General features: G+C 50.4%; 10 protein-coding genes across 10 annotated transcripts; 5 read left to right on the plus strand and 5 right to left on the minus strand.

Annotated features, from left to right (window-relative positions):
• Nucleotides 1–1,146: 1,146 nt before the first annotated feature.
• On the minus strand, nt 1,147–2,124 carry AKAW2_41006A (putative FHA domain protein SNIP1; the record flags this gene model as incomplete). The annotated part of the gene is made up of 1 exon (XM_041689397.1): nt 1,147–2,124. One exon carries the CDS (start codon nt 2,122–2,124, stop codon nt 1,147–1,149), a length of 978 nt encoding a protein of 325 aa, XP_041543086.1.
• A 248-nt stretch (nt 2,125–2,372) lies between these two features.
• On the plus strand, nt 2,373–3,299 carry AKAW2_41007S (J domain-containing protein; the record flags this gene model as incomplete). Its single annotated transcript, XM_041689398.1, has 1 exon — nt 2,373–3,299. One exon carries the CDS (start codon nt 2,373–2,375, stop codon nt 3,297–3,299), a length of 927 nt encoding a protein of 308 aa, XP_041543087.1.
• A 943-nt stretch (nt 3,300–4,242) lies between these two features.
• AKAW2_41008S (uncharacterized protein) lies at nt 4,243–6,020 on the plus strand (the record flags this gene model as incomplete). The annotated part of the gene is made up of 3 exons (XM_041689399.1): nt 4,243–4,596; nt 4,661–4,912; nt 4,983–6,020. The coding sequence occupies 3 exons, from the start codon at nt 4,243–4,245 to the stop codon at nt 6,018–6,020; spliced, it is 1,644 nt and encodes a 547-aa protein (XP_041543088.1).
• Nucleotides 6,021–7,710: 1,690 nt separating this feature from the next.
• AKAW2_41009S (uncharacterized protein) lies at nt 7,711–9,252 on the plus strand (the record flags this gene model as incomplete). Its single annotated transcript, XM_041689400.1, has 3 exons — nt 7,711–7,895; nt 7,963–8,196; nt 8,268–9,252. The coding sequence occupies 3 exons, from the start codon at nt 7,711–7,713 to the stop codon at nt 9,250–9,252; spliced, it is 1,404 nt and encodes a 467-aa protein (XP_041543089.1).
• Nucleotides 9,253–9,304: 52 nt separating this feature from the next.
• AKAW2_41010A (acyl-CoA dehydrogenase family protein) lies at nt 9,305–10,728 on the minus strand (the record flags this gene model as incomplete). The annotated part of the gene is made up of 2 exons (XM_041689402.1): nt 9,305–10,323; nt 10,401–10,728. 2 exons carry the CDS (start codon nt 10,726–10,728, stop codon nt 9,305–9,307), a joined length of 1,347 nt encoding a protein of 448 aa, XP_041543090.1.
• A 309-nt stretch (nt 10,729–11,037) lies between these two features.
• On the minus strand, nt 11,038–11,985 carry AKAW2_41011A (A4/G1 family peptidase; the record flags this gene model as incomplete). Its single annotated transcript, XM_041689403.1, has 2 exons — nt 11,038–11,853; nt 11,917–11,985. 2 exons carry the CDS (start codon nt 11,983–11,985, stop codon nt 11,038–11,040), a joined length of 885 nt encoding a protein of 294 aa, XP_041543091.1.
• Nucleotides 11,986–13,551: 1,566 nt separating this feature from the next.
• AKAW2_41012A (tRNA(Thr) (cytosine(32)-N(3))-methyltransferase) lies at nt 13,552–14,685 on the minus strand (the record flags this gene model as incomplete). Its single annotated transcript, XM_041689404.1, has 1 exon — nt 13,552–14,685. One exon carries the CDS (start codon nt 14,683–14,685, stop codon nt 13,552–13,554), a length of 1,134 nt encoding a protein of 377 aa, XP_041543092.1.
• A 501-nt stretch (nt 14,686–15,186) lies between these two features.
• On the minus strand, nt 15,187–17,281 carry ilv3 (dihydroxy-acid dehydratase ILV3; the record flags this gene model as incomplete). The annotated part of the gene is made up of 4 exons (XM_041689405.1): nt 15,187–15,235; nt 15,328–15,646; nt 15,723–17,128; nt 17,208–17,281. 4 exons carry the CDS (start codon nt 17,279–17,281, stop codon nt 15,187–15,189), a joined length of 1,848 nt encoding a protein of 615 aa, XP_041543093.1.
• A 1,183-nt stretch (nt 17,282–18,464) lies between these two features.
• Nucleotides 18,465–23,272, plus strand: AKAW2_41014S (putative ABC bile acid transporter; the record flags this gene model as incomplete). Its single annotated transcript, XM_041689406.1, has 3 exons — nt 18,465–18,818; nt 18,883–21,396; nt 21,446–23,272. The coding sequence occupies 3 exons, from the start codon at nt 18,465–18,467 to the stop codon at nt 23,270–23,272; spliced, it is 4,695 nt and encodes a 1,564-aa protein (XP_041543094.1).
• A 453-nt stretch (nt 23,273–23,725) lies between these two features.
• AKAW2_41015S (DUF3425 domain-containing protein) lies at nt 23,726–24,800 on the plus strand (the record flags this gene model as incomplete). Its single annotated transcript, XM_041689407.1, has 2 exons — nt 23,726–23,942; nt 24,004–24,800. 2 exons carry the CDS (start codon nt 23,726–23,728, stop codon nt 24,798–24,800), a joined length of 1,014 nt encoding a protein of 337 aa, XP_041543095.1.
• Nucleotides 24,801–25,348: the final 548 nt, after the last annotated feature.

Genomic DNA, 25,348 nt, shown 5'->3' on the forward strand with positions numbered 1-25,348 from the left:
TTGTCACAGGTTGGTCTCAACTGAGCCGAAAATCTGCGAGAATCAACGGACTAGGCAGACTTGGAGATGACTAGCAAGCGGAGTGTGGGTGATCAGATTGATAATGAAGCGCAATGATCATCCGGCAGAACAGTGACCGCCCGCCGCTTATCAGCCTAACCGGGTGTGGTCTAGCCCGGCCGATAGGGAAGTATGCGGAGAAGAGGAGGAGGGAGTACATGGCCCACGACATTTGTCTTTAGTCAATTTGCGTTGAAGTTTTAATCGCTGTTTATAGAAGACCTCTATGGTCGATTCAATCAGAAGTTCTTGTAGCTAAGTGACGCCACATAGTATACAAATTGGGGCAAAGATGAAAAACAGTGTCATGCTGGTTATATAAACTGGTCACTAGTACCACTTGTACTCCGCTGGCAAGTGGTCAGAAACTCTACTATTATCTACTACTATTCATAGCTCAATGAATACCAATAACTGAGATCATGCCTAGTATGACCACTTATACTAATACTAGCCAGTAAATAAGGGCTCAATATCCTTGCTTGTCATGAGGCATCCGCAAATTCTCCAAATATTCTCTCTGTTTGACTTCGCTGTCTATATCTCCCTGACTCCTGGGAATGTCCTTTCCGCAAGTTTATTCGATAGTACCTCATAAATATCCACACAGGAAAGTTCCAGACTGAAAGGTATCGTTCCACAAGCATTGATTTGGGCCCATGGCAATGCGAGCCTTTGACGAACAAGCGCGCCGGGGGTATACTTGGGGTTTGCGTAGCTGGCTTGCTCTCCAATTAACAGCCGTTGCGTCATCGTTCAGCTGTACATAAGAAGGGCTTTAAATTGGTGGATGAAGCGAATGCATCATTGGATGATGAGGACACCTCAAGCGACTCCATACGAACCAATCATTATGATGGGTAAGCCTTTCACGAACAGCTTGGATTCGGAAAGACTGGAATTGGGTGGCACGAACTGCCAGGGGCTTTAGCAAGCACGCCAAACGAAGTGACCGAACGGGATGTATGTCCACGAGTTATGTTTCCGGACACGGGTCTCGAAGCCAATGTGGAAGATTTGATGATTCTCCAAGGCACCAATCGCATTAAGAGACCAATACGGAATAATGTCTATCGTATATCATGCTTATTCAGGCGGAGGTAGCATGAGGACGTATTCCCGGGTACTTAGGCCAAACTTGATTACATCCTTGTCCCGCAGTTCCACGTACCGGCCAGCAGGAATCGCGTCTCCGTTCACTGTAGTACCATTGGCGCTTTCCAGATCGATCAGGTAAGGCTTGACACGTCCGATCCGATCTCCGAATTCATTCCGCTTTTCGACAAAGCGAAACTGCAGCGCGGCATGCTGTTTAGAGCAACTCGGATGCTCTAAAGGAAAATCCACCACCAATTGTTCTTTCCCAATCAACCAACAACTGCGTATGCCCAATTCCACCATTTCAAGGAGGTCTTGCCCTTTGAACACGTAAAGTCGCCACGGTTCCTTTGCTGGGGGTTTGCGCGCTTCCGGAGGCTCGTGATACTTGAGAACGACAGAGTTACCATTGACATTCACAGTCTTGCTCTCTGCAGCCAATCGCCCAGTTTGACCGAAATTAGGCTTTTCCTTCTCGGGAGGAGGGCCTTCGGACTCTCCAGTCCGAACTACTTCAGACGAGGTATATGCATCCTGCTGCGGAGGTAGGGGCGCTTTTGATCGTACTGGGGCGCGCGACTCCGGGTCCGGCGAGCGGGATCGCGAGTAGTCACGTCGTCTGCGAGAAGACTTCTCCTTTCTTTCGTAAGAATCTCGGTCACGGTGACGACGGTATGAAGACTCTCGGTCGGAAGTATGTCGGCGTCTTCTCCGCTCATCGTCTGAGACATCGCGCTCACTGCGCCGACGGTCATAATCTCTTCTGTGGCTTCGTCGGTCGGCCGGGCTGCGGGATGACCTCCGTCGCGAGCTGTCTCTTCGGGAGCTTCGATGAGATTCGCGATGTCCCGAATCGCTGCCACGGTCGTCGTCACGGCGTCGCTGTCGTCGATCGCGGTCAGGGGCTGGTGAGCCGGAGGGGGATCGGTGCCGTCTCCGGCCGTGATCGTCGCGTGAATCAGGCATTTTCTATACAGCCAAATTATATACAGCGTCGACGACGGCGATGGAGGTAGTTTTCATGCGGGAAGCTTTGGAGCTTCGGAGACCCGCACGTGATGACCTCATGTGGAGATCCGAACTTCGGAATTAGCGGGATTATTTGTATCGACAACCAGACAATCCCGTTCAAACCCCGGTGCTTTCTACTTTGCCATCGGTCTAAAACATTCCGGAGAGGTCTTAAATATCTCTCCATGTGAAACCATGCGGCCATGCTCAAGAAACCCAACATCATTTGCTGTGGTGGTGGACTGCAGTTACTGAACACCCCATGCCTGTCCTCGCCACCTCGGTCTCGTGCTTTCCCCTCACAGTCTCGCTATTCCACTAGGCGCTATGCCACCGCTTCTCACAACCCAGAGACGGATCTCTCATGGCCGTCTTCTCCCACTTTCACCCCATATGAGCTATTTAAACAAGATCGGACCGCACCCTATTCCAAGACCCGCTATTATGAAATGGTCAAAATCTACCATCCGGATCGCCCATGTAGCGGACATCCACTATGCAGAGATCTCACACCCGAAGTGAGACTTCAGCGATACCACATCCTAGTGGCTGCGCATGAAATTCTATCTGACCCTAGTAGACGGGCAGCCTACGATTTCAGTGGCGCGGGGTGGAACCTTCATCCGTATGAAACGCCGATCCCATCCTGGGCTAGAACGGGCTCCAGTAACTACGGTCCAATATACGCGAACGCGACGTGGGAAGACTGGGAAAGGTGGAATAATCGTCACCAGGGAAAACAGCAGACTCTGGTGGACCATCGGACCTTTGCGACATTCGTGATACTCCTGACATTAATGGGCGGAGCGCTCCAGGCATCTTGGATTAGCAAGCTGAGCAGTGGTTACGAAGACCGGCTTTGGGAGCTGAACCAAGAGTCATCCCGCCTTTTGAAAGGGCGCAGGGAGAACACTCAACATCAAATGCAGTCGGTAGATGCAAGGGTCCAACACTTCCTTATCCGAAGAGACCCATCCGGGTGTGGGTTGAAGGAGGAAGAACAGCCGGTTTATAAGCAAGTTTTACATTCTCAAAAAAGCTCCGACGACTCACCTGTGGAGGTTATTGAATCGGAGAGACAGGACGGTAGAGTCTTACAAGATTCAGTCCAGGCGGAAACTAGCAGTTGACATAGGTTGCATGCATAGCTAGTTTGCGGGCGCTGTAAATATATAGTAATCTTTCAGTTTTACGGAGGCCTGGAGTTTCCACTTCTGAATTTATGCCCTGAAACATGCATGCATGGCAGCATCCTACATACCGAGCAATCATCATATGCTAGCCGATTGTAGAATTTACAATGCAAACAGCCAGCTTCCATATTCCTGACCCGAGATGCGTGCTGTAACTATGCCAGGCTTATGAATTTGCCCGGCAACAATAGCTAGCAACCTCGAAGCCGTCGGAATCACAACCATGGCATAGTCAAAGACGTATACACAATATTTCTTCCGGGGTACATATTGATGGGAAGTTCCGCATACGTAATTGTTAATCTATCACCCAGATACATACGGTAATGTTCATATTCAGCTAGTAGCAATCATTGCTACCCCGTATTCTGTGCTGCTGTGATGCAACCCTGATCCCGGTACATAACTAGTATACGGGGCATTATGAAATCGTATCATGACTAGCTGTATCATGAACCTTTAAGCCACTTGCTCTCGAAAATTACAACACTGATTTCTTTGGCTAGGTACTAATGGTATGAGCCTGGTAGTTGGAAATTCGCCTGCGTCATGATCCCAAGATTCCGCTGTAGCTGTGATAAGGATCAGTGTTGTAGCTAGAAGTAAGAGACTCTGACTACGATCAGCTGAGATTGATATATTTCTCGTTTATGCTGCCCAAGTTGTGGAGCGCGGTGTGGAGGGGATAGAAGAGCCCTTCAGCTGCATGCACATCCTGGTAATCGATATGATTCTATTACATGCACCTTCATAGGGTATTAGTAGCTGAGGCAATACAAGGATCTCTATAACTATTGAATAATCAAACCAGTCACTTTGAAGAACAAGTAATTTTCCACTTATACCTCTGAATATACACGTTTACCTATATCCGAACACAATGAAGCCGCCGGCCCCAGCACGCCTTCAACAAGTTCATATCCCGTTCGGTGGAGGAGGATACGAGCCTATAACTTCCTTCGACTCTCATGAGGGGACATACAGTCAAGACCATGAGGCGATCCAGGAGAGCTTGTTGCGATTCTGCTCTGATAAATCATGGAACAACAGCTCAAGATCAGCCTTTATGCCTCGGCCTATTCTTGTCTCCTCAGAGCACCAGCGCCAATGGAAAGAGCTTAACAATGCTTTAGTCTCTGCGATAACTGATATCGTGGAGAGGTGGTGGACGGACTCGGTGTCTAAATTCCCTGAACGGATGCCTCTGGATCCTGTGGAGGAGGACCTTCTTCGTGTATGTTATTAACCCCATATAGTGCTGCGAAAGCAATCACATTGCTAAATGATACATGTCATAGTGGATTGATAGCCAAGTTCCAAGCAAGATACATCCGTACCGAAAGTGCCGCGGCTCGTGGAGACCGGATTTTCTAATTGAAGAAGACAATGAAGGGGCATCTGGTTCACTAGAGAACTTTCTAATCAGTGAAATAAATGCTCGGTTTTGTTTTAACGGACTGATGTATGCAGCTTGCGGGCAACAGGCATTGGAAGAGCAGGGTATTGCTGATGGAAGTATTGGCTTTATCGGAGCGACGGACCCCGCAGAAGTAAGTGATGTTGATCATGATACTGGCCATTGAGCAGTACCATGCAGTAGCTAACAATACGACTTAATAGATGATAGGCGGTATAATGAGTCTGTTCGATCACAACTTGCCATTGCATCTTCTCAAGGGTGATGAACATGGGATTGACATCCACATGGTTGTGGAATTGCTCAGAACACGCTTTGGGATCAGCTCTCGCTTCGTGCTACCTAATGATCTCAGACTTGTGCCGAATCCAGAAGACAAGGATGGTTACAGACTCTGCTGCGTGGTTAGGGAAGGCGAATCTCAGGTAGCCAACGATCTCCGCCATGCAAGCCATCCCAGCCATATCACAGATGTATCGAACACCCTCCGGCAAACCGGCATCCTCAAGGTCAGTCTGCAATTTGAGGATGATTCCAGCCACTACCTCCAACATCTCATGGTTGGTCTCCATAAACAACATGGCCACGGACTGCCCATCACCCACAGTGCATCCCGCGGCTGGTTCTGGGACATTCGACCTAACAGCACGTCGTTCCAAACCCCATCTCATCAGGCCCGATCCGAGACAATGGAGGAGTTTCCTTGGCACACTGACTGTAGCTATGAGGAAGCCCCACCTCGGTACTTTGCCTTGCAGGTCCTACGAGAAGACCAATGTGGCGGTGGTACTCTCTCCGTAATGAATGTCGGCAGACTGAGTTCTCTGCTGTCGACGTCAACTTGCACTGCACTGCTCCGGCCCGAGTATCGTATTACTGTCCCACTCGAGTTTGTGAAAGATGATGCGAAACGCCATGTTGTGGGCGGCTTGATGGCTACGGATGCCAAGGGGTTGCCTAGTATGGTTCGTTTTCGCGAAGATATTGTCACCCCGTTGACTGCGGAGGCGGCGCTAGCGTTGCAGGAGTTGAAGAATTGCTTGCTGGGACAGAAGGTGCAAGCAGAGACCCTGCAGCTTACGTCGGATTGTTTGCCCAGGGGGTCTGTAATCTTGATGGATAATTATAGGTGGCTTCATGCTCGGAGCAATGTTAGGGATCCGGAGCGCCATTTGCGGAGGGTTCGTTGGGATGCGAGACCTTTTCCTACCTCATTGAAGGCTAACAGCAGAGTTCAATAGCATATTCCTGTATAGTAGTTGAGCAGTCTTTAGTTATAAACAAAGCCCGATGACGTATATGTATATCGTATAGTTTGCTTGGCTCCCCTGGTGGGTCCTTGCAAGGATGTTAGCTTTTTCCTCAGTGAGAAAGAGGTCCAATTGTATCTTGGAAGGATGCGGGAAGGATCTGAACTTCAATATCCTCTTATCTTTTACTATCTGCTTTCTTATTGACGCACGTGTCATCAGCGCTACAATGAGCGCTGAAGACTTCCTGGCCAATGTTGAAAGGCGGCATTGTGTCAGTGACCTGTCATGAGGATGTCTTGCGGATCGCATTCATCTATCTGCACGAAGGGCTGTGGACCGGGAATGGGGTGTTCGATGTTATGGAGAAGCTCCACTCGCATGGCTTGTCCTTTGGTGAGGGCAAATTACGCTTTGATCGGTAAGCTAGTATTCCATACTATGGCCATCATTCCAGCGCACCATCCTATTCGGAATCACATGCGCGCTTCTGGCTTGACCATTTAACTCCTGATACTTCACCACCATCTCGCGTGGCTGAGGTTACCCCTTGGCAAACAGAGGGACCCGTCAGATTTGGGATATTGGTCGCGCAGGGAATGTTTGATATATATGGGCTGGAGACAGAGTATCTTGCACAAATATTGGGGGAGAGGGTCCCGATGGAAATAGCCAGTCAGAGCAGGCGATATGGTGTGGGTGGCCGGATGGAGGATTTGGAGTGCAGGCGTGATGGAGGGGGTGGGAGGGAGAGGTTGGGAGTGAGGAGGAGGTAGAGTTTCTAGCCGCTGTTGCAGTGGAGGAAACACTTGGATTAGGGCTTCAGGGAATTGATGTGGATGAATTGGACTTGTCAATCCGGTCGCATATACTACTAGCGGTCATGCATGCCGCGGTGAAAGATAGGCAGGAGAGGGAGCGGTTCTTGGGCAAGTTGGGAAGGCGGATGGTGCAGGAGGAATTAATTGACAGGGAGAGGGCAGGGGGGTGGGTCAGAGAAGCCTTGGGAATCATGGGACCGTATGTACGCGAATGGCAGGGTATATGGCCTGGGGTAGAGGAGAGGGGAAAGATGCTGCAGGGCATTTTGGTGGAGAATGCGCAGCTCTTTGCACGCTGGAGGGCGTCACCTGCTTCGAAGCAGTTTGATTTTGAACTGGATTCAGATTGCTTGTTGAGAACATGAGGTTTTACGGAGTATCTATAGTAAGCAGTTCAGTTTATAATGCTTTAGTAGTAAGCAATTCAAATGCAGAGGATACGAATTCCTATGTTGCAACGTAACGCAACCCCCTGCCTGGATCTCGTAAACCCAATCTAGCGTACGACATACTTACAGCTTATGCAGCAAGCCCTGGGAAGTAGTTATATACTATTTTGTCTTCGTCAGGAAAACAAACAGATTACGCCAATCACTGGCTACGAAACCCCACGGTTAGACATATAACCCACATTGAAGTTTGCGAATATTCGTTTGATTCCCAGCTGACCAATTCATCTCGAGAAAGCGAAAGATGACTTCACGCGATTAGCAGACCACCTAGGAAGTAACATTTGGATCTGAACGGCGTCAGTCTGAGCCTATGGGTGACTGCAGCGTGAGGGTATAACAAATCCCGTGTTCTTCGAAATCCTAACATTAAAAACTTCTAGCTTGTGATGATGTTCTGTGTCCATCATCATGAGTACCAACCCATTTTCCTTGGATGAAGTTCTCGCAGTTGCGAAGATCCATCCGCTTTACAACCCTAATATACTTTACCCACCCAGCCCTGAGGAAATCCAGGCTACTGTGCAGGCACAATCTAGTACGGACTCTGGTATCAGCACCCTCGAGTCATGGCCCCTAACTACCAAAAAGGACCTGTAAGTCTTACCAGCTGTTTAAAACATCTCCTCCGATCAGGTGATATACTCATGACCTTCCTACTAGCTACAAAGTTATCGAGCGATTAACCAAGGACACGAGCCCCCAAAATGAATACCGGCGTAGCTCCTACGTCAGCGTTACCGGCGGCGGTTCCGGAGATATGCCCTTGATGTTTTTCACAGATCTGAAAGAAAACCGTCAACATCACGCAGCGTTTGGCGAGTTTCTGCGCACCTGTGGAGTTGTCGAGCCGCATGATTGGATACTAACGACGCATACCTCGGGGTATTTATATAGGTAGGTTACTTTCCAAGCCCGAGGACAATTAAATGCCAACGACGAAAATGACACTTCTCAACACTGCGCAGATCACTCGACCTCCTGACCGAGATCCTGGAAAATGCAGGAGGAACCATATTGAGCGCCGGCAATCTGATGAAACCGAGCGAAGTTGTGCGCGCACTGGCGCGATACAACGTCAATGTGTTGACTGGCGATAGCAGCCAAGTCATTCAAGTCATTCATCATATCTCGACTCTTTCAGCAGACGAACGAAATGTGATCAAGTTAAATAAAGTGATCTACACATCCGAGCCACTTATTGACAGTCAGAAAAGATATATTCATGCCATTCTGGGTCCGGCAGTGAAGATATACTCCATCCTGGGAAGCGCAGAGGCAGGGCCTTACGCAATCCATAACCCTGATCTTACTGGAGAAGCATCGTCATATCACGATATGTCTATAGACTTTGTGTTTGATACCCGCAGCATCCTTGTTGAGATCTTCCCTCGTTCCATCATGGAAAGTGATACGCCCTCCTCTGATTTGAAGCCTCTTCCAGAAGGCGAAGAGGGTGTCATTGTGCAAACGTCTTTACAACGTCGACGTAACCCGCTTGTGCGCTATATCACTGGAGACCTCGGATCCGTCCGTCCAGTGCCGAATATTGCAAGGTCAATTGTCCCGGAATCTGAGATGGAATACTACCGCGTCCTCCGACTCCGGGGTCGTGACCGTCGGTTTAGCTTTAAGTGGTATGGTGAGTATTTTGAATTTTCGAATATCGAGATGTTCATGCAGAAGGAGACGTTTGGCATTTTACAATGGCAGGTTATCGTAGGGACGCTTGATTCTTCTCCCCAGACAACACTTGAGATTAGGATGCTTCGTGCCGCTGCAAGTGACGATATGATCTCTCTTGAGCAGTATGTTTATGAAGTGGAGAGGTTTTTCTTTGTTTTACCGGAGAATAGGCATTTGTTTAATTTGACCTTTGTTGAAGATATACGTGGGTTCGAGAAGAGCGGTACGGGGAATAAAGTTATGAAGTTTGTGGATAGAAGACGCTAGTAGTATGATTTAGTAGTTGAAGACATATTTCCATGATATCCGAGAAACCACCCTAATAACTCCTCGGCAACTGTAACACCTTCTCACTAACATAATTCAAAATCATCTCCCTACTAACCGGCGCAATCCTGGGCACCAAACACTCCCTCAAATACCTCTCCACATCATACTCCATCGCATACCCCATACCCCCATGGCTCAGGACCGCCCTCTCACACGCCGTGAACGCCGCCTCAGCAGCCAAATACTTCGCACTATTACATGCCACTCCCACCGAATGCAACGGAATCGTCTCATCTTTCTTCGACGCATCATACAGCCTGGCAGCATGATACGTCGCCAACTTGGCCGCCTCCAACCTCATATACGCATCCGCCAACGGATGCGCAATGCCCTGGTTCTGTCCAATCGGCCGTCCAAACACCACCCTTTCCTTCGCATAATCCGCTGCTCGCTCCAGCGCCGCATACCCCAACCCCAATGCCTCACCAGCAAGCAAACACCGCTCCGCGTTCATCCCATGCAGAATAATCCGGAACCCTTCATTCTCCTGCCCAATGAGAGTGTTTGCGGGTACTTCATACCCATCAAAGAACACCTCGTTAGCGTCAACAGCCCGTCCGCCCATCTTCTTGATCTTGCGCATGTCCAGACCTGGCTTGGTGCGATCGAGGTCGATGCAGAACATCGATAGACCCTGCGTGGACTTGGTTACTTCTTCCAACGGGGTCGTGCGCGCTAGCAGGATCATTTTACTGGCCACTTGCGCGCAGGTAATCCAGATCTTTTGTCCAGAGACGGAGTAAATGCTACTACCATCTCCGGAGGATTTTTTGGTGGCTAGGGTCTTCAGCTTGAGCGTTTCGAGGCCCGTGTTGGGCTCCGTGACGCCGAAGCATGTGCGCCATGTACCGTCGATGATCTTGGGGATGGTTTCTTCTAGTTGCTCGCGCGTGCCGAACCGGGCGAGTGGTTGTGTTGCGTATACGTTGGCGTGGATGGCTTGTGCGCCGGCCATGCCGGCGCCGGACTGGGTGATGGTTTGCATCATCATTGTTGCTTCGGAGATTCCTGGATGTGATGTTAGTTATATAACACTGTGAAGAGTGGCAAAGGTTGTTTGGGAGGGGGTTGAGAGATTGGCCTACCTAGACCTGCGCCTCCTAGTTCCTCAGGAAGCGCGATACCTAACCATCCGTCTCGGGCGAGGGCGGCGTGGAACTCTTTCGGGTCGCGCTCGTTCTGGTCGCATTCTTGCCAGTATGTGTTGGGGAATTTGGCGCAGATGGTGGATACCGCGTCACGCACTGTTAGTTGCTCTTCGGTGAAGCCTGTTAGTTCCATTAATGGGCGTGCGGCGCTGGTGCTGAAGCCGCAGCGGCGGGATGGCCGGGCGGGTAGTAGGGAGGAGCCCGGCCGGAGAGCGCCAATTCGGCTATGTTGAAGGGCGCGACTTAGTTGGTATATACGGGACATGGTTGATTGCGTATATGGATAGATTCTCGCATTGAAAATGAGCTGGTTTGGGGAAGTGGAAAGTTGATATATATAAGGAAAGCCGAAAAGGCATGCGATCATAGAATGCGGCAAATACCCGAGGGCCATATAGCCTTCTTGGTTCCTCCCAATAGCCGAGCCCGCATGCTGGATGTATCAACCTTAAGCTAAGTAGTACTACCGAAATACATCAAGGCGTCTTCGAAAATTAACCCCAGAAATTATGTCACCGGCCAAAAAGGAGAAAAATGATCGAAGAATGAGAAAATGCAATCATATACCCTCACATTAGCTCGTATATGACACGGTGAAGGCCGAGTCACTTTGCACGTCCACGTCCGTCAACACCTGGTTGCCCTGCTTCAGCTCGACAATAGTCGCATCATCTACACCCCATGTAGACCCTCCCCCTTGTGCTTGCACGCCCCAGAAGCTGATTTCGCCGAAGCCAGCCAGATCGACCATTGAGTCGCCAGACTGGAAATCCTCCACGATCCAGTCGGCATTCTGTCCGGCAAGAGTGGCTGTCGCAGCTGGGGCTTTGATCGTCTGCGTTGCCTTCTTCCCTGTTGATATGTTTTCGATTGTGGCTACGCCTTGACTCGGCGAGATGGCTTCCACCTTGGCGACAATTGTGTCACCTGTGCTCACATCCAGGTCGAAGTCGTATGCATAGTCTGGATACCACTCATACCAGGCATCGTTATACGTCTGCCCGTTTTCCACGTAGAAGTCGACTCCTGTTTGGAGAATGGCGTTGCTGTATGTGTCGCCATCTATCCCGACCCAGGCCGATCCAGCCTGCGTTCCACTACCCCCTTGCGCCGTGGGTTCTGGTACGCGAAAGGTTGCCGACACGGCAGAATACGTGCCTTGCGGAGGTGGTTGCTCGCGCACTGCGCCCGCCCAATTACTGCTGTATGTAACATGGGTAGTATTTTCGTCAGGTTCAAGAAGTCTGGACTCCTCTTTGGTGGATGTGTCAAGTGGAAGTGGTGCAAGAGGATGTGACTGGCGCTGCAATGACCGCGTACGGAGTCTGCCCTCCAGGCCGGTGCGGGGAGCTGGAACCGCTAGGACACTGCTTGCGAGTGATGCAGTTGTCTAAAGATAGTTTGTGAACTTCATTATGAATGAGAGAAGAATGGGTTGTGAAGAGTGATGTACGACGCTAGTGGCAGAGGGTATCGATAATATAAAGGGCAGGAGGGGGCGGGTCGTGTCCTGCAAGGTCATAGATGCACGACTTTATTATATCCCTCTGGAAGATCTGCAAGTCGCATGCGGATAGCTTTTACTTTCCTGATTGTCACTAGATTAGGCAAGTTTCTCGACTAATGCCCCCGATCTCCGCGTGCCCACGGGGACACATAATCCACCGATGGAGTGTGGAGGTGCACGTACGTCACGGACCGAATCATCAAGAGTCTCCAGTGCGTATACAATTGGCCGTCGGACCCAAGATCGAACAAGTTATTTTTATCAAGGTTTTGCCCTAGCACCGATCTGCCTGGGACCGTCCAGATTTCCCAGACTCCAGCCGGAAAGAGTGGGTGCAGTGCGCACGTTTTCCCTGATAGGTGCAAGACACCGAACAGGGCTTTCAGATGCAATAGGTAAGGCAGATGGACGACGGAATAGGACAGGATCGACGACTGCTGAAGCTGCGGTTATGGTGGTTGGATGCGCTTGAGGCCTTCAGCGGACCGTATCACCTGCCATAGGGGCGCTGTTGAAGCATATAACATGACCGAATGCCTGATCTCATTGTCAGACATAAACAAATAGATAGCTTGTCAGCCAGGAAGGCAAACTAAGACTGAGCTGATCCGAAACATGGGTCGGCAGTAGCTGTCTATGTGGCTTTGTTGCAGATGGGAGGGTGACGAGTGCAGGAATGAGGAATCTCACATACCAATCGACACAAGACCCCTTCCGCTTCTGTGGCATGTCCGCGTGGCTGCTGAAAACATCCGCTCGGGGTTTGTTTGATCCCTTGGTGTTCTGAGTCCCTGAGTATGGCCAGATCTCCCTTGTTTCAGTTCAAGGTGCCTTCGACTTGCATTTTCTGCTCATACCGGACTATGCATGGGTCTCGTTGGGTCAGACATCGCCTTATAGAGTCTATTGACAGAGATTATATCAAGATACCTGGCTGAGTCTGTTTCTTCGGACTATGAGGGGGCAAGCATAAAGCTCACCTACGTACCATGAGCTGTCGGGAATGTCGATAGGGTCATTCTACTTGAGCTTGTGATACTTAGGGTAGAACAAGGCTCCCGACATCCGCCCAATGAATGAAACGGGGAAATTAATGCGATCAATTGATCCATATGATATTCGCCCCAAGAATGTAACCAAATGAGTTCTAGTCTAGTCTCTATCTATCGTCATGGGTATCATCAGATCCTCCATCGAGGATCAGAAACTCACTTTTGCCTTCATTGAGAACGTGAGCACTGGCGCCAAATGACAGTCATATCTTTCACGAAAAGTCGATTGAAATATCAACTAGATGCCGCAACGAACTGGTTGTGCGCGTGACCAACTGCCCTAAGCCTCCGTTCCATGTGATTTCCGAGTGTTCGTTCGAGCGTCGGATGGATTTGAAGCATCTTCCGAACGAAAGGAAGTCTCCGAATCCTCATGTAACGGATGTGTGACATGGAAAGAAGCTGGCTGTTTGCATGTAGTCTAGACAACAGTAGCTTGTTCATGCCGACGCCACTATGAGTGATCATCCTGCAATTTCCACCACGCCCCAGAGCCATGGCTAAGCTTTTGCGGAAGAATCACAGGATATCACGATTCGTTATTCGAAGCATCGATGGCGGCAGTGGTCTCGCGCTTGAGGAAATGGCCCTGAATCCAGCAGCGGTACATCTTCAGCTTGCGCTGACGGTTAACGATCAACCGGTAATCGACACCTAGCTTCTCAATGTCAAAGACACCCTTGGTATCAGTAGGGCTCTGTTCATCCTTGACCTCGGTTTCCTCTCCTGTCGCAAGTGCCGTGGGCAAGCCCTTCTCCGGAGTCCATTGGCCCCACATCTTCTCAAGCTCATCGCGATCAAAGAAGTACACCCGTGTTCCATCACCACGAACGTAGAAGTTCTCGCCCATGTATCGGTTCTTCTTGAAGCGAACCTGTGCCAAGTCGCCCCGTCCGTAATCGCGGAACAGAACATGTCCGCCGGGTTTCAAGACGCGGTACACATTACGAATAGCCTGGTTCCACTGCTCTGGGGCCAAAGCAGAAAAGATAAAGATGAGAACGACGACATCGACCGACTCCTCAGTAAGGCCAGGAGGAAGTCCATTGCTGTTGTCATCGGGCTCCGCCGTGACATCCCACACATCAGCTGTCATATGCTTAGTGTTGTAGTGTGGGCTCTCGCGCATGACCTTGACAGCGGTCTTGGAGAAATCACAGGCATGGACCATGAGCTCCTCGTTCTCGTTGTTTTCCAACAATGGGAAGGCAGTATTTCCGGCACCTGCACCGACCTCCAGCACCACCTTCTTTCCTGCTGTAGGCTGAGTCACATCCGCAAGGACAGGGAACTCCTGGCGGAGCCATTTTCGGTTCTTGAAGAAGTTGGCTGTGTTGTTCTTGTAGAAAAGGTTCCACCACTTGGCAGGGTCGGCATTGAAACGGTTTCTGTCGAAATCCGAAACCGGGGTTTCGCGCTGCTTCGAATATTGGACTTCTGCGAAGGCTTTGAACTCGTCGTCGGGCTCGACATGGTCCCAGGCGTTGAACTCGAAGACATCGTCTCCCTCTTCCAGGTACCGGGAGCCGAACTGGAAGGGATCACTCCGCTTTTGATTGTTGGAGGGGTCGTGGGAGCGGTGCGGGGCAATCTGAGGAGGCGTAACTAGTTGGAGAACAGTCGCGATATCATCGCTCGAAGATGCGATCGGAGCAGGGGCCATGATTAAGATATACTCCGGCTGGGGCCTGGAAAGATGCGAGTCCGACGAAGTAAGGCTTGAGCCAAGTAGGAACGAGACGCCCCTCGATAGAAAGTAGAAGCCGATAAGAAAAATTTACAAACTTTGCAAACACTAAGCGACAGTCATGTGATGTACGGCCCACGTGCATCCAGATACGATCCGTGGAACGGATATGGGGTGCGGAGTAAATAACCTCGCCTCCCAGGTAGAATAGATAATTTCTTAACAATATTATTTGCTGTATTTGATCTTCTGTAAATACACGAGACCATATAGTGAGGTTATAACAAGCAGCACTTTTGGTTCGTTTCAATTCGCCTATACAAAACAGTAGCCACGTGCGGTCCCAGACTCAAAACGACCCAAAATCATCCCAGATAGAGTAGCTGAAAAGAAAAAAGAGATTGATATAAGACACAAGTTACTTTCGAAGAATATAAGGACGCAAAGAAGGACATATAATCATATATGCCATCCCGATTACTCGAGAGAGTCGGTGATACAGCCGTGGCTGGCATCCTTGACGGTTCTATTGGGTAACGTTAGCATCGCGTCCAAACATGAGCCATAGAGATGCATCGTAAAGACATAATGGACGCCAGTTAAAAGTGTGATACGTACCTAGCGTACTTGCCAAGAGTACCTCTGAGGGTCAGGCCGGTGGGAGGGAGCTTGCCAGCAGCCTTGTCGGCTTCCCACTCCTTTCTTCTTTGCGCGAGGACGGTCTCCTCAACATCAAGATCAAGGACACGCTTCACGGCGTCAATAGTGATGACATCACCATCCTTGACCAGGCCAATTGGGCCACCGACGGCGGCTTCAGGAACAATGTGTCCGATCAAGAAACCGTGAGAACCACCGGAGAAACGGCCATCGGTGATCAGGGCGCAGGACTGTCCGAGGCCAGCACCCATCAGGGCAGAAGAGGGCTTCAGCATTTCTACTCGTCGCAATTCGTTAGCGTTACTGGTACACGTGCGCAGTGGAAAGGAGAACATTTTGCTGTAGCGACTTACCGGGCATACCAGGTCCTCCCTTAGGACCAGTGTAGCGGATGACAACGACGGTCTTCTCCTCCTTCTTGATCTCGTTGCGCTCGAGAGCAGCAATGAAATCATCCTCATCATCAAAGACGCGAGCCTTTCCAGTGAAGACGGTTCCTTCCTTACCAGTGATCTTACCGACACTGCCACCAGGGGCCAAAGAACCCCTCAAGATCTGGATGTGGCCAGTCTCCTTGATGGGGTTGGACAGGGGACGGATGATCTTCTGGTCCTCAGGGAAGTCCGGCACATTCTCCAAGTTCTTAGCCAGGGTCTGACCGGTGACAGTCATGCCAGAGCCATCGATGAGACCTTCCTTCAGCAAGAACTTGAGCAGAGAGGGAGTACCACCAATCTTGTGCAAGTCAGCCATGACGTACTTGCCAGAAGGCTTGAGGTCCGCCAAGAAAGGAATGCGATCGGAGACGGACTGGAAGTCCTCGATATCCAGCTTGATACCAACAGAGTCCGCAATGGCAATCAAGTGAAGAACGGCGTTGGTGGAGCCACCAGTGATGTTGACCAAAACCATGGCGTTCTCGAAAGCCTGGCGAGTCAGGATATCCGAAGGACGAATGTCTTCCTTGAGCAGAGTCTTAATGGCCTCACCAGCCGCAAGACATTCAAGGTACTTAGCGTCAGACTCGGCGGGGTTGGAAGAGGATCCAGGAAGGGTCATGCCCATGACTTCGATAGCAGTAGCCATGGTGTTGGCAGTGTACATACCACCGCAGGCACCACCTCCAGGGCAGGCGTTGCGGATAATGTCAAATCTCTGGGGCTCGGTGATTTCCTTGCTGATGAACTGACCATAGGCCTGGAAGGCGGAGACGATATCAATGTCGGCGTTACCCTGCATGGAGGCGCAACCAGGCTTGATGGTACCACCGTAGACCATCAAACTGGGGCGGTTCACACGTCCCATTGCCATCAACACACCAGGCATGTTCTTGTCACAGCCGGGAATGCTGATGTTAGCGTCATACCATTGACCACCCATAACGGTCTCGATAGAATCAGCGATCAGATCACGACTCTGGAGAGAGAAGCGCATTCCCTTGGTACCCATACTGATAGCATCACTAACACCGACAGTGTTGAACTGGAATCCGACCAAACCAGCCTTCTGGACACCCTCGCGGACACGGTTGTTGAGATCGAGCAGATGCATGTTGCAGGGGTTGCCATTGTACCAGACAGACGAAATACCGACTTGAGCCTTGTTCATGTCCGCCTCAGTGAGGCCAGCGGCGTACAGCATGGCCTGGGAAGCACCCTGGGAGATGGGCTGGGTGATGTGGCGGGAGACCTTGTTGAGGCCAGTATACTCGTCATCGTTACCGTTCTGTTGCTTCGGCAGAGTGGTGGACAGAGGGCGACTGAGTGAATGGAACTAATATCAGCCTGTATTCTGAAGCAATTGGAGGACACAAGTCATGTCTAGGCCGTTATCCATACCTGTTCAGCAAAGAGCGCTTGGCGATGCTCCGGAGAGCGGAGGGCATACGCCCCCGGGTTTGGGAAAGAAGCATTGCCGTCCTGGTGCGCGTGGATCGCGGGACAGTGTGACAGGGAAGGGTGCAGCAGCGGGGTGAATGCGTTCAAACAGACACAGAGACCTTCAAGACCCTTGACCACAACAAGAGGAAGAGATTAAGTAGAGCCGACCGAGGAAAGTGACTCCAAGTAGCAAAAATGGGCCGGGGTCCTCCGCAGCGAAGTCGGGGCCGGAGTTGGACAGCGACTCCGCGCCGCCCAATGTACGGCCATGGATTGTCAGCAAATCAGCATCTCGGCCCCGCTGAATAATAGCGGGTTCTCCCCGTGACTTGCTGACCTTCAGAGAGCTACCCTAAGCTGGACTAGCGCGGTCGCTTTCTGGTTTTGCCGATCCCGAAGCTGCACTACTGTTTGCCCCGGGTGCCATAGTTTACTGCTCATTATTGCCGCTTCTCTGACCGCTAAAAGCGGCAGAACCCCGTCGACCTCGCTGAGAAAATTGCGGAAATAGACGGATATAGACGGATATAGTTTTCAACAGTCCCCGGAACAATGAGTCTGCATCTGTATAAATATTTACCGCCTTGCTGACCGCTCATAATAGCGGCAGAACCTCATGCCATCTTGTAAGCCAATGCGGCGACTCCGCCAAGTACCTCGTGCACCTTACTGAATCGGGTGGTTCCTCTATACAAAGCTTATTGTCAATGCTTCACCTTTAACACACCGGCCTTTATCAAGTATTCCCGTCTTTGCGTTTACGCTTTTTGTCTACCCAAAGGTCACACCAAAGCTTTTGACAATCATGCGATATCGGTCAGAGAATGACGGACCCATCCTCACTGTGGTCAGATGGATGGGTGGACTGTTACACTGTACACCGGTATACTACTGACTATTGCAATTAAATCCGTATCGTTGCCGCAATAATGCCACACCAGCCTGTGGAGAATACAATTTTTGGGCTTACTATAAGTAGGTGCAGCCTTTCTGTGTCTTTATTCACCCGTGGTGTTGGTACGCGATCGTGGCCGCTCCCCCTTGATGCAAGGCACGCAATAAGAATGCAGGTGGAATGCAGGCTCTACAGCTACGCGTGGGAGCAAAACACCTCTCAAAATTACTGTTGAATTAGCTCTCTAACATTTACAACCAATCTCGACACTAACAGCCCTCCAGCCTACAGCAACGGATGTGGTTCTGCCTCCATGTAGGATGGCATCAAACCAGGACATGGCGTCTATTGCTATAGGCGCTCTAGGCATTCTACTCATTTCAAGCTGTACTGTTCCCGCACTACTCGGAATAATCCGGCGATTTTTGCATGTTAAAGAAAGACCCCCGATTCAATTGCCCGGAGCACATCCTTTCGACAGACCTGGCTATGAGGATAAGGACGGAGAGGCCAGTGATGAGGCGTTGAAAGGTTTTTCAGATCTTTGGAAGAGACTAGGAATAGCCATTCTTTCAGTCACTGGGCTTGGGATATCGCTGGCACAGGCCATCCTGTCCATAACAAAGGGCCAACATGTCTTGATTGTTCCCTTCTGCCTGCAGATGGGGAGCTGGGTGAGTCCGACAGCTAAATGTTTGTTCTGACTCTAACCAACTCTAACGGAAAACCCGAATATAGGGAGTTCTATCTGTACAAACGATTGGTTTCTTCATTGAACCGGCACCTACCAAGCGGTACATGCTAGGAGTATATGGTTTCGGGGCTAGCTTACTCGCCGCCATAATTCCTTGCTTAGAGATTGGCTTGGTCTGGAATACTGGGTATCGCTTAGATGCCGTGTCGGTGGGATTAGCGATAAGTCAATTTGGAATATCCTTATTCAGGGCTACACTCTGTCTTCTACTTCCCCGCCGCCCGAACGTGTACCATGATGGCCAAATTGTCGACCGAGAGCGTACCGTGAGTGCTATGGAACGGTTCACATTCAGCTGGGTCAACGATCTCTTGGACCATGCGGTCGCCAATGAAGGTCTGGAGATCGATGATCTCCCCAAGATGGGGTTTGATACACGCTCGGAAACTCTTCATGCACATCTTGATCGTACGCGTGGTTCGCGAGCACTCTGGCGGTCCCTCGTGGTGGCACACCAAAGGTCACTCATCCTTCAGTCATCGCTTAGCATGATTATCTGTGTGTTAAGTTTCGGTCCGCAAGCAGCGATGTACGGTATATTGAAATCGCTCGAGAATCGCTATTCCAATCCTGACAAGAACCCAAAGGATGTTGATGAGGCATGGGCCTGGGTGTTCGGGCTGGGAACCGTTCTCATCATCTCGTCCAGCATCGAATCGTGGCTTTGGTGGATCATATATGCAAAGCTTTGGATCCCTATTTACGAAGGTCTTTCAGCGCTCGTGTTCGCCAAGTCAATGAGGTGTAAGGATGTCAAGCAGCTTGTATCGTTAGACGAAAAGGAAGGGGGTGACCACGATGCAGACGAACCGCAACAGGATGTTGTCAGCCAAAGCCCTATCAATCTTGCCTCGGTGGACTCCAAACGCATTGCAGATTTCGTCATGTTCAACTACTTGATTCCATCATCTGTCATCCGACTGTTTATAGGAGGTGTCTTCTTAGTCCACCTCATAGGATGGCCGAGTTTATTGGCCGGCGTCGCAACTGCTCTTCTTGTGGCTCCTATGAACGCCTATTTGACGAAGAACTACTCCATGGCACAAGAAGAATACATGAAGGCAAGCGATAAACGCATGGGAGCTGTAGGAGAGGTTCTTCATGGGATCCGGCAAATCAAATTTGCAGCATTGGAGCAGCAATTGCAGGATCGCATTAGCGAGAAGCGCCGCGTTGAATTAGGCCTCCTCTGGCAAACCTCACTATATACTATTGGCATGGTGTCTGTGTGGATCATGGGACCTCTAATGCTGTCTGCCGTCTCATTGACAGTGTATACTCTGACTCGTGGTGAGCTTTCTGCTTCCGTTGCGTTTACGACTCTTTCCATATTCGGCTCCCTAGAATCAGCCATGGCAAGCTTGCCTGATTTACTTTCGAAGGGAATGGAGGCCAAAATTAGCGCGGATCGCATTGAACGATATCTGGGCTCATCCGAAAAGTCCCCCCATACCTCTGCTGTCGACAAAATTTCCTTCCACAATGCGACCATCGCCTGGCCTGGCGAAGAAGGGGCGGAATTCGACCAGCGCTTTCTGCTCCGAGACCTCACCTTGCAATTCCCTCCCAAGGGCCTCAGTGTAATATCTGGAAAGACTGGCTCTGGGAAAAGCCTACTTTTAGCTTCAATCTTAGGGGAGTGCGATGTCTTATCTGGGACCGTGGCAGTACCCCATGCTCCTTCCATAAACAGGACATATGATCAGCGAGCCACTCGCCATAACTGGATCATTGACTCGGCCATCGCATATGTTGCTCAGAACCCCTGGTTGGAGAACGCCACTATCAAGGACAATATCCTATTCGGCCTTCCGTACGATCGCTATCGTTACCGCAAAGTCATTTATGCCGCAGGCTTGAAGAAAGACATCGCGATGTTTCCAGATGCCGATCGGACGGATATTGGTGCAAACGGAATTAATTTGAGTGGTGGCCAGCGCTGGCGCATTTCATTTGCGCGTGCTCTGTACTCCCGTGCCGGAATCCTAGTTATGGATGATATATTCAGTGCACTTGACGCTGAGACTGGGCGCCACGTGTATGAGCATGCCCTTATCGGCAAGCTAGGCCATGGCAGGACCAGGATCCTGGTCACGCATCATCTTGGCTTGTGCCTGTCTCGGACTGACTACTGTGTTATCCTGTCGGACGGGCTTACGATTCATGCTGGGACAGTAGATGAATTGGCAGCCACTCAGAACTTGATAGATTTGTTGGGCGAATCTGCCAAGTCATCAAATGATCGCAATGCTGATGTAGTAGACGACGAACCTGTGACGCCGATAACACCTATGAAGCGCGTATCTACCGAGTCAGGCTTCTCAGTAGCAACAAGTGTCGCCGAGCCTCCAAGTAAGTTCACGGAAGACGAGAGGCGCGAGAAAGGAGCCGTGTCTCTGCAAGTGTACACAACATATATTACCAAGGGGAAATGCCTACGCTGGTGGACGATAACGTTTTTGGCTTATGTCGCATTTATGACGCTTTTAGTCGGGAGAGTAAGTGCCCATATCCTTCCAGTCATGGGCCACAATTGACCGTTCTTAGTCCTGGTGGATAAGCGTTTGGACAGATTCGTCCACATCCTCATCCCAACCAGCCCATTCGAGTGCTGCCATCCAACCTCGAACAATAGATGTCAACAGACGTTTTGTCGACAAGGACTCCATGTTCTATCTTAGCATATATGTATGCTTTTCGGTAGCTGCATGTATCATTGGAACTTTGAGGACTTTGGCCCTTGCCCTTGCGTCTCTGGAGTCTTCCCAGCGACTCTTTGATGACCTATTAGCAGCTGTATTGCGCTCACCGCTGCGGTGGCTAGATACGGTGCCCCTTGGCCGGATACTCAATCGATTCACATCTGACATGTACATTCTTGACTGGAGGCTCGGCTATGATATTGGACACTTCGTGTTCAAGGTTCTGGAGCTGACTAGTATACTAGCAGCAGGAGTATTGGTATCCCCGATATTGTTGGTGCTTGCCTGTATCCTCCTGATCTTATGCTTTCGACTCTCCAAGATCTACCTCACGGGAATGCGTCAAATCAAACGACTCGAAAGTACCGCTAAAAGTCCTGTCCTGGAACGATTTGGGTCCAGTCTTTCCGGTCTGACCACGATTCGAGCTTTCAACAAAGCAGATATCTATTTGAAAGATATGTACGATCGCATCGATCGTCATGCTCAGGCGGCGTGGTATCTCTGGCTTTTAGACCGATGGCTATCATTTCGGATGAGTATTGCGGGAGCCGTGCTGGCCGGGATGACAGCAGCTCTGGTAGTGTACGTTCCCAGCATTTCTCCGGCACTGGCAGGTTTCGCCATGACATTTGCGCTACAATACAATTATGCCGTGTCGATGGGTCTGCGCTTCTATGCAAATGTGGAAACAGACATGAACGCTACTGAGCGGGTGTTGGAGTACTGCAACATTGAGCTGGAGGAGCAAGGGGGGCATAACCCGCCAGCGGCATGGCCCACGCGTGGAAAGGTCGAAGTTGAGGATCTGGTTGTGGGGTACGCCCCCGACCTGCCTCCTGTTATTGACGGGCTTAGCTTCACTATGGAGAACAACCAGCGAGTGGGCGTTGTTGGACGTACCGGGGCTGGAAAATCATCGCTAACCCTGGCATTGTTCCGCTTCCTGGAGGCCCGACAAGGGCGCATTCTAATTGATGGGCTGGATATTTCGCAAATCAAGCTCGAAGCTTTACGCAGTCGTCTTGCCATCATTCCACAAGACCCAGTGCTCTTTTCGGGAACGCTGCGGTCTAATCTGGATCCATTCAACGAGTATAGTGATGTGGAACTCTACAACGCTCTAGAACGCGTACATCTGGTTTCGTTCGAGGATACACTGACCCTGGCGTCGCATTCGAGTAGCGAGCCACTCAGCGACAGCGGTACATTGCCGTCATCCGCAAACTCGAGTACGGAGCCGGTGAAAACAAGCAACTTTTTCGCGTCGCTGTCATCAGTCGTCTCTCAGGGAGGCCTCAATCTCTCCCAAGGCCAACGGCAACTACTGTGCCTAGCGCGGGCCATAGTCTCCCAACCGAAGATCATGATCCTGGATGAGGCAACCTCCGCAGTGGATATGGAGACCGAAACTCTCATTCAGCGGTCCATTCGGGAAGAGTTTGGACGCAATGCTACCTCGCTCCTTGTCATTGCGCACCGCCTCAGCACAGTTGCGGATTTTGATCGAATCCTCGTGATGGACGCCGGAAAGGCCGTGGAGTTTGGCACACCGCAGGAGTTACTCGACATCGAAGGAGGTGTGTTTCGGAATCTGGTGGAGCACAGTGGAGAGCGAGCACATCTGGAGCGAGTCATCAAGGGAGAAGAGACAAGGTCTCGAAGCTCTTAGTTTGGTTTTGTTCAGCATAATTAGCGTTTGGGTGGCTGGTTTGTATTCTAATCGATATGTACAGTATGGGTATCTTTCTTTTCCTGCTGAAGATACCTCTTTCACGGCAACTTTCTAATTAGGTTATTATCGACACAGAATGAACGTACTACTTACCAACTTATAGAAGATGTTCTCCTAACGCGTAACGTATCATTAGTATTTACCGAACCATACCGCATGTATGAAGAGCAACCACTACTACCCATCCGGTTAGCGTCCTCGAAACGCATTGGAAACTGTCGCAGCGCTGGACTTTAAAAGCACCGGCGGACCTGCTCTTTTCATGGGATTTCGACTTGCCTTTCCTACTCCGTTATAGCGGCATTCTCTCTCCGATCATCTCCCCCCATCGTCACTATCATCATCTCTCGCCTCCCAGTACAGGAACCCATTCAATTCATACACACTCACATGGGATCGGACTTGCTACGGTCGCCGACTAGTCAAGACATCAGCACGGAGAAAGCCACGCGGTCTTCCTCATCACCGCCACTCCCCGTGGTGACCCCCGCTGCTGCTGCTGCTTCTACCGCCGCCGCTCAAGTGAACCCTGAAGATGACTGGGCTGGTCTCTGCGACCGCCAGGAACGTCGACGACGACAGAACCGGCTGAACCAGCGAGCATACCGTGAGATACCTCCACCACATACTCATCCACGATCAATCCAAACTAATACCGATAACCACAGGGAAGCGAAAACAAGCCGAACGCAACAGCAACATCAACAATGCCCTGGTCACACGGTCATCTTCCTCACACCCACCACCAGCATTAGGCCCCAACACCAAACATGAGCAAACCAGCCCACCATCATCATCATCATCATCATCATCATCAACAACAACATCCTCCTCCCCCTCCTCCCAAACCCTCATCACCCGCCGCACCCTAACCAGCGAAGTCTCCAAACCGGAAAACATCCGGCGAATATTCGAGCACTTCGCACGGGTCGCCTACGAGAGCTACTTCCGCGGCTCCCCATCCGCGGACCACCTCCTGACGCTCAGCAAACTAAACGTCTTCCGCGCCTTCATGACCAACATGACAGTTCTCGGCTTCGGTAATTCCACCACCTGGTGTGACGACGACGACGCCCTCTCCCTGTTCAACACCCTCCCGCCCGAGGCAATCCAGGAAAAGCGACTGCCGGTGAGTCTCCGTCCGACGAAGATCCAAATGCAGGTGCCGCATCACCCGTGGTTGGATTTCTTCCCGTTGCCGCGCCTCCGGGATAATTTGTGCCTCATGATTGATCGGTTCGATGATGATGAGCTTTGTCATGATGTTATGGGGTTCTGGGATAATGCGTCCGATACGTGTAGTTTGTTGGTGTGGGGGGAGCCGTCGGATCCGGCGAATTGGGAGGTCACGGAGCAGTTTTTGAGAAAGTGGCCGTGGGTGTTGAGGGGGTGTCCTGAGTTGTTGAAGAGTACGAATCGGTGGAGGCAGAAGAGGGGGGAGAAGATGATTATTAGGTATTTGTAGGGGGCTGCTTTTACTGCTTGATGGTGATGATGTGATGAGTAAGTAGATTGAATGTATCTAATGGGTTATGATCTTCCCTTTCTTTTCCCATACTGTCCAACTGTGAGTTGAGTACATATGCATGAGTGCAGTGATGATCCCAACCCTATCTAGTATTCCCCTAAAGCAATTAGTGTAGCACAACATATAGTATATAGATACATACGTATGCACACACACATACATATAATAAGCATAAACATGAACATAAGCACTCAATCTAACAACAACAACAACAACAACAACAACAACAACAACAACAACAACAACAACAACAACAACAACAACAACAACAACAACAACAACAACAACAACAACAACAACAACAACAACAACAACAACAACAACAACAACAACAACAACAACAACAACAACAACAACAACAACAACAACAATGCATACTTACATCATCACTCTCTACACCACCAACTCCTATGCCATCGCTCCCCTCCGGAGATACGATCTCCACCGTCCGGAGAACCAAGGCGCAAGGCAGACGCTAATGCACC

Source organism: Aspergillus luchuensis, chromosome 4 (assembly GCF_016861625.1).
Source record: "Aspergillus luchuensis IFO 4308 DNA, chromosome 4, nearly complete sequence".
NCBI classification, from domain to species: Eukaryota; Fungi; Ascomycota; class Eurotiomycetes; order Eurotiales; family Aspergillaceae; genus Aspergillus; species Aspergillus luchuensis.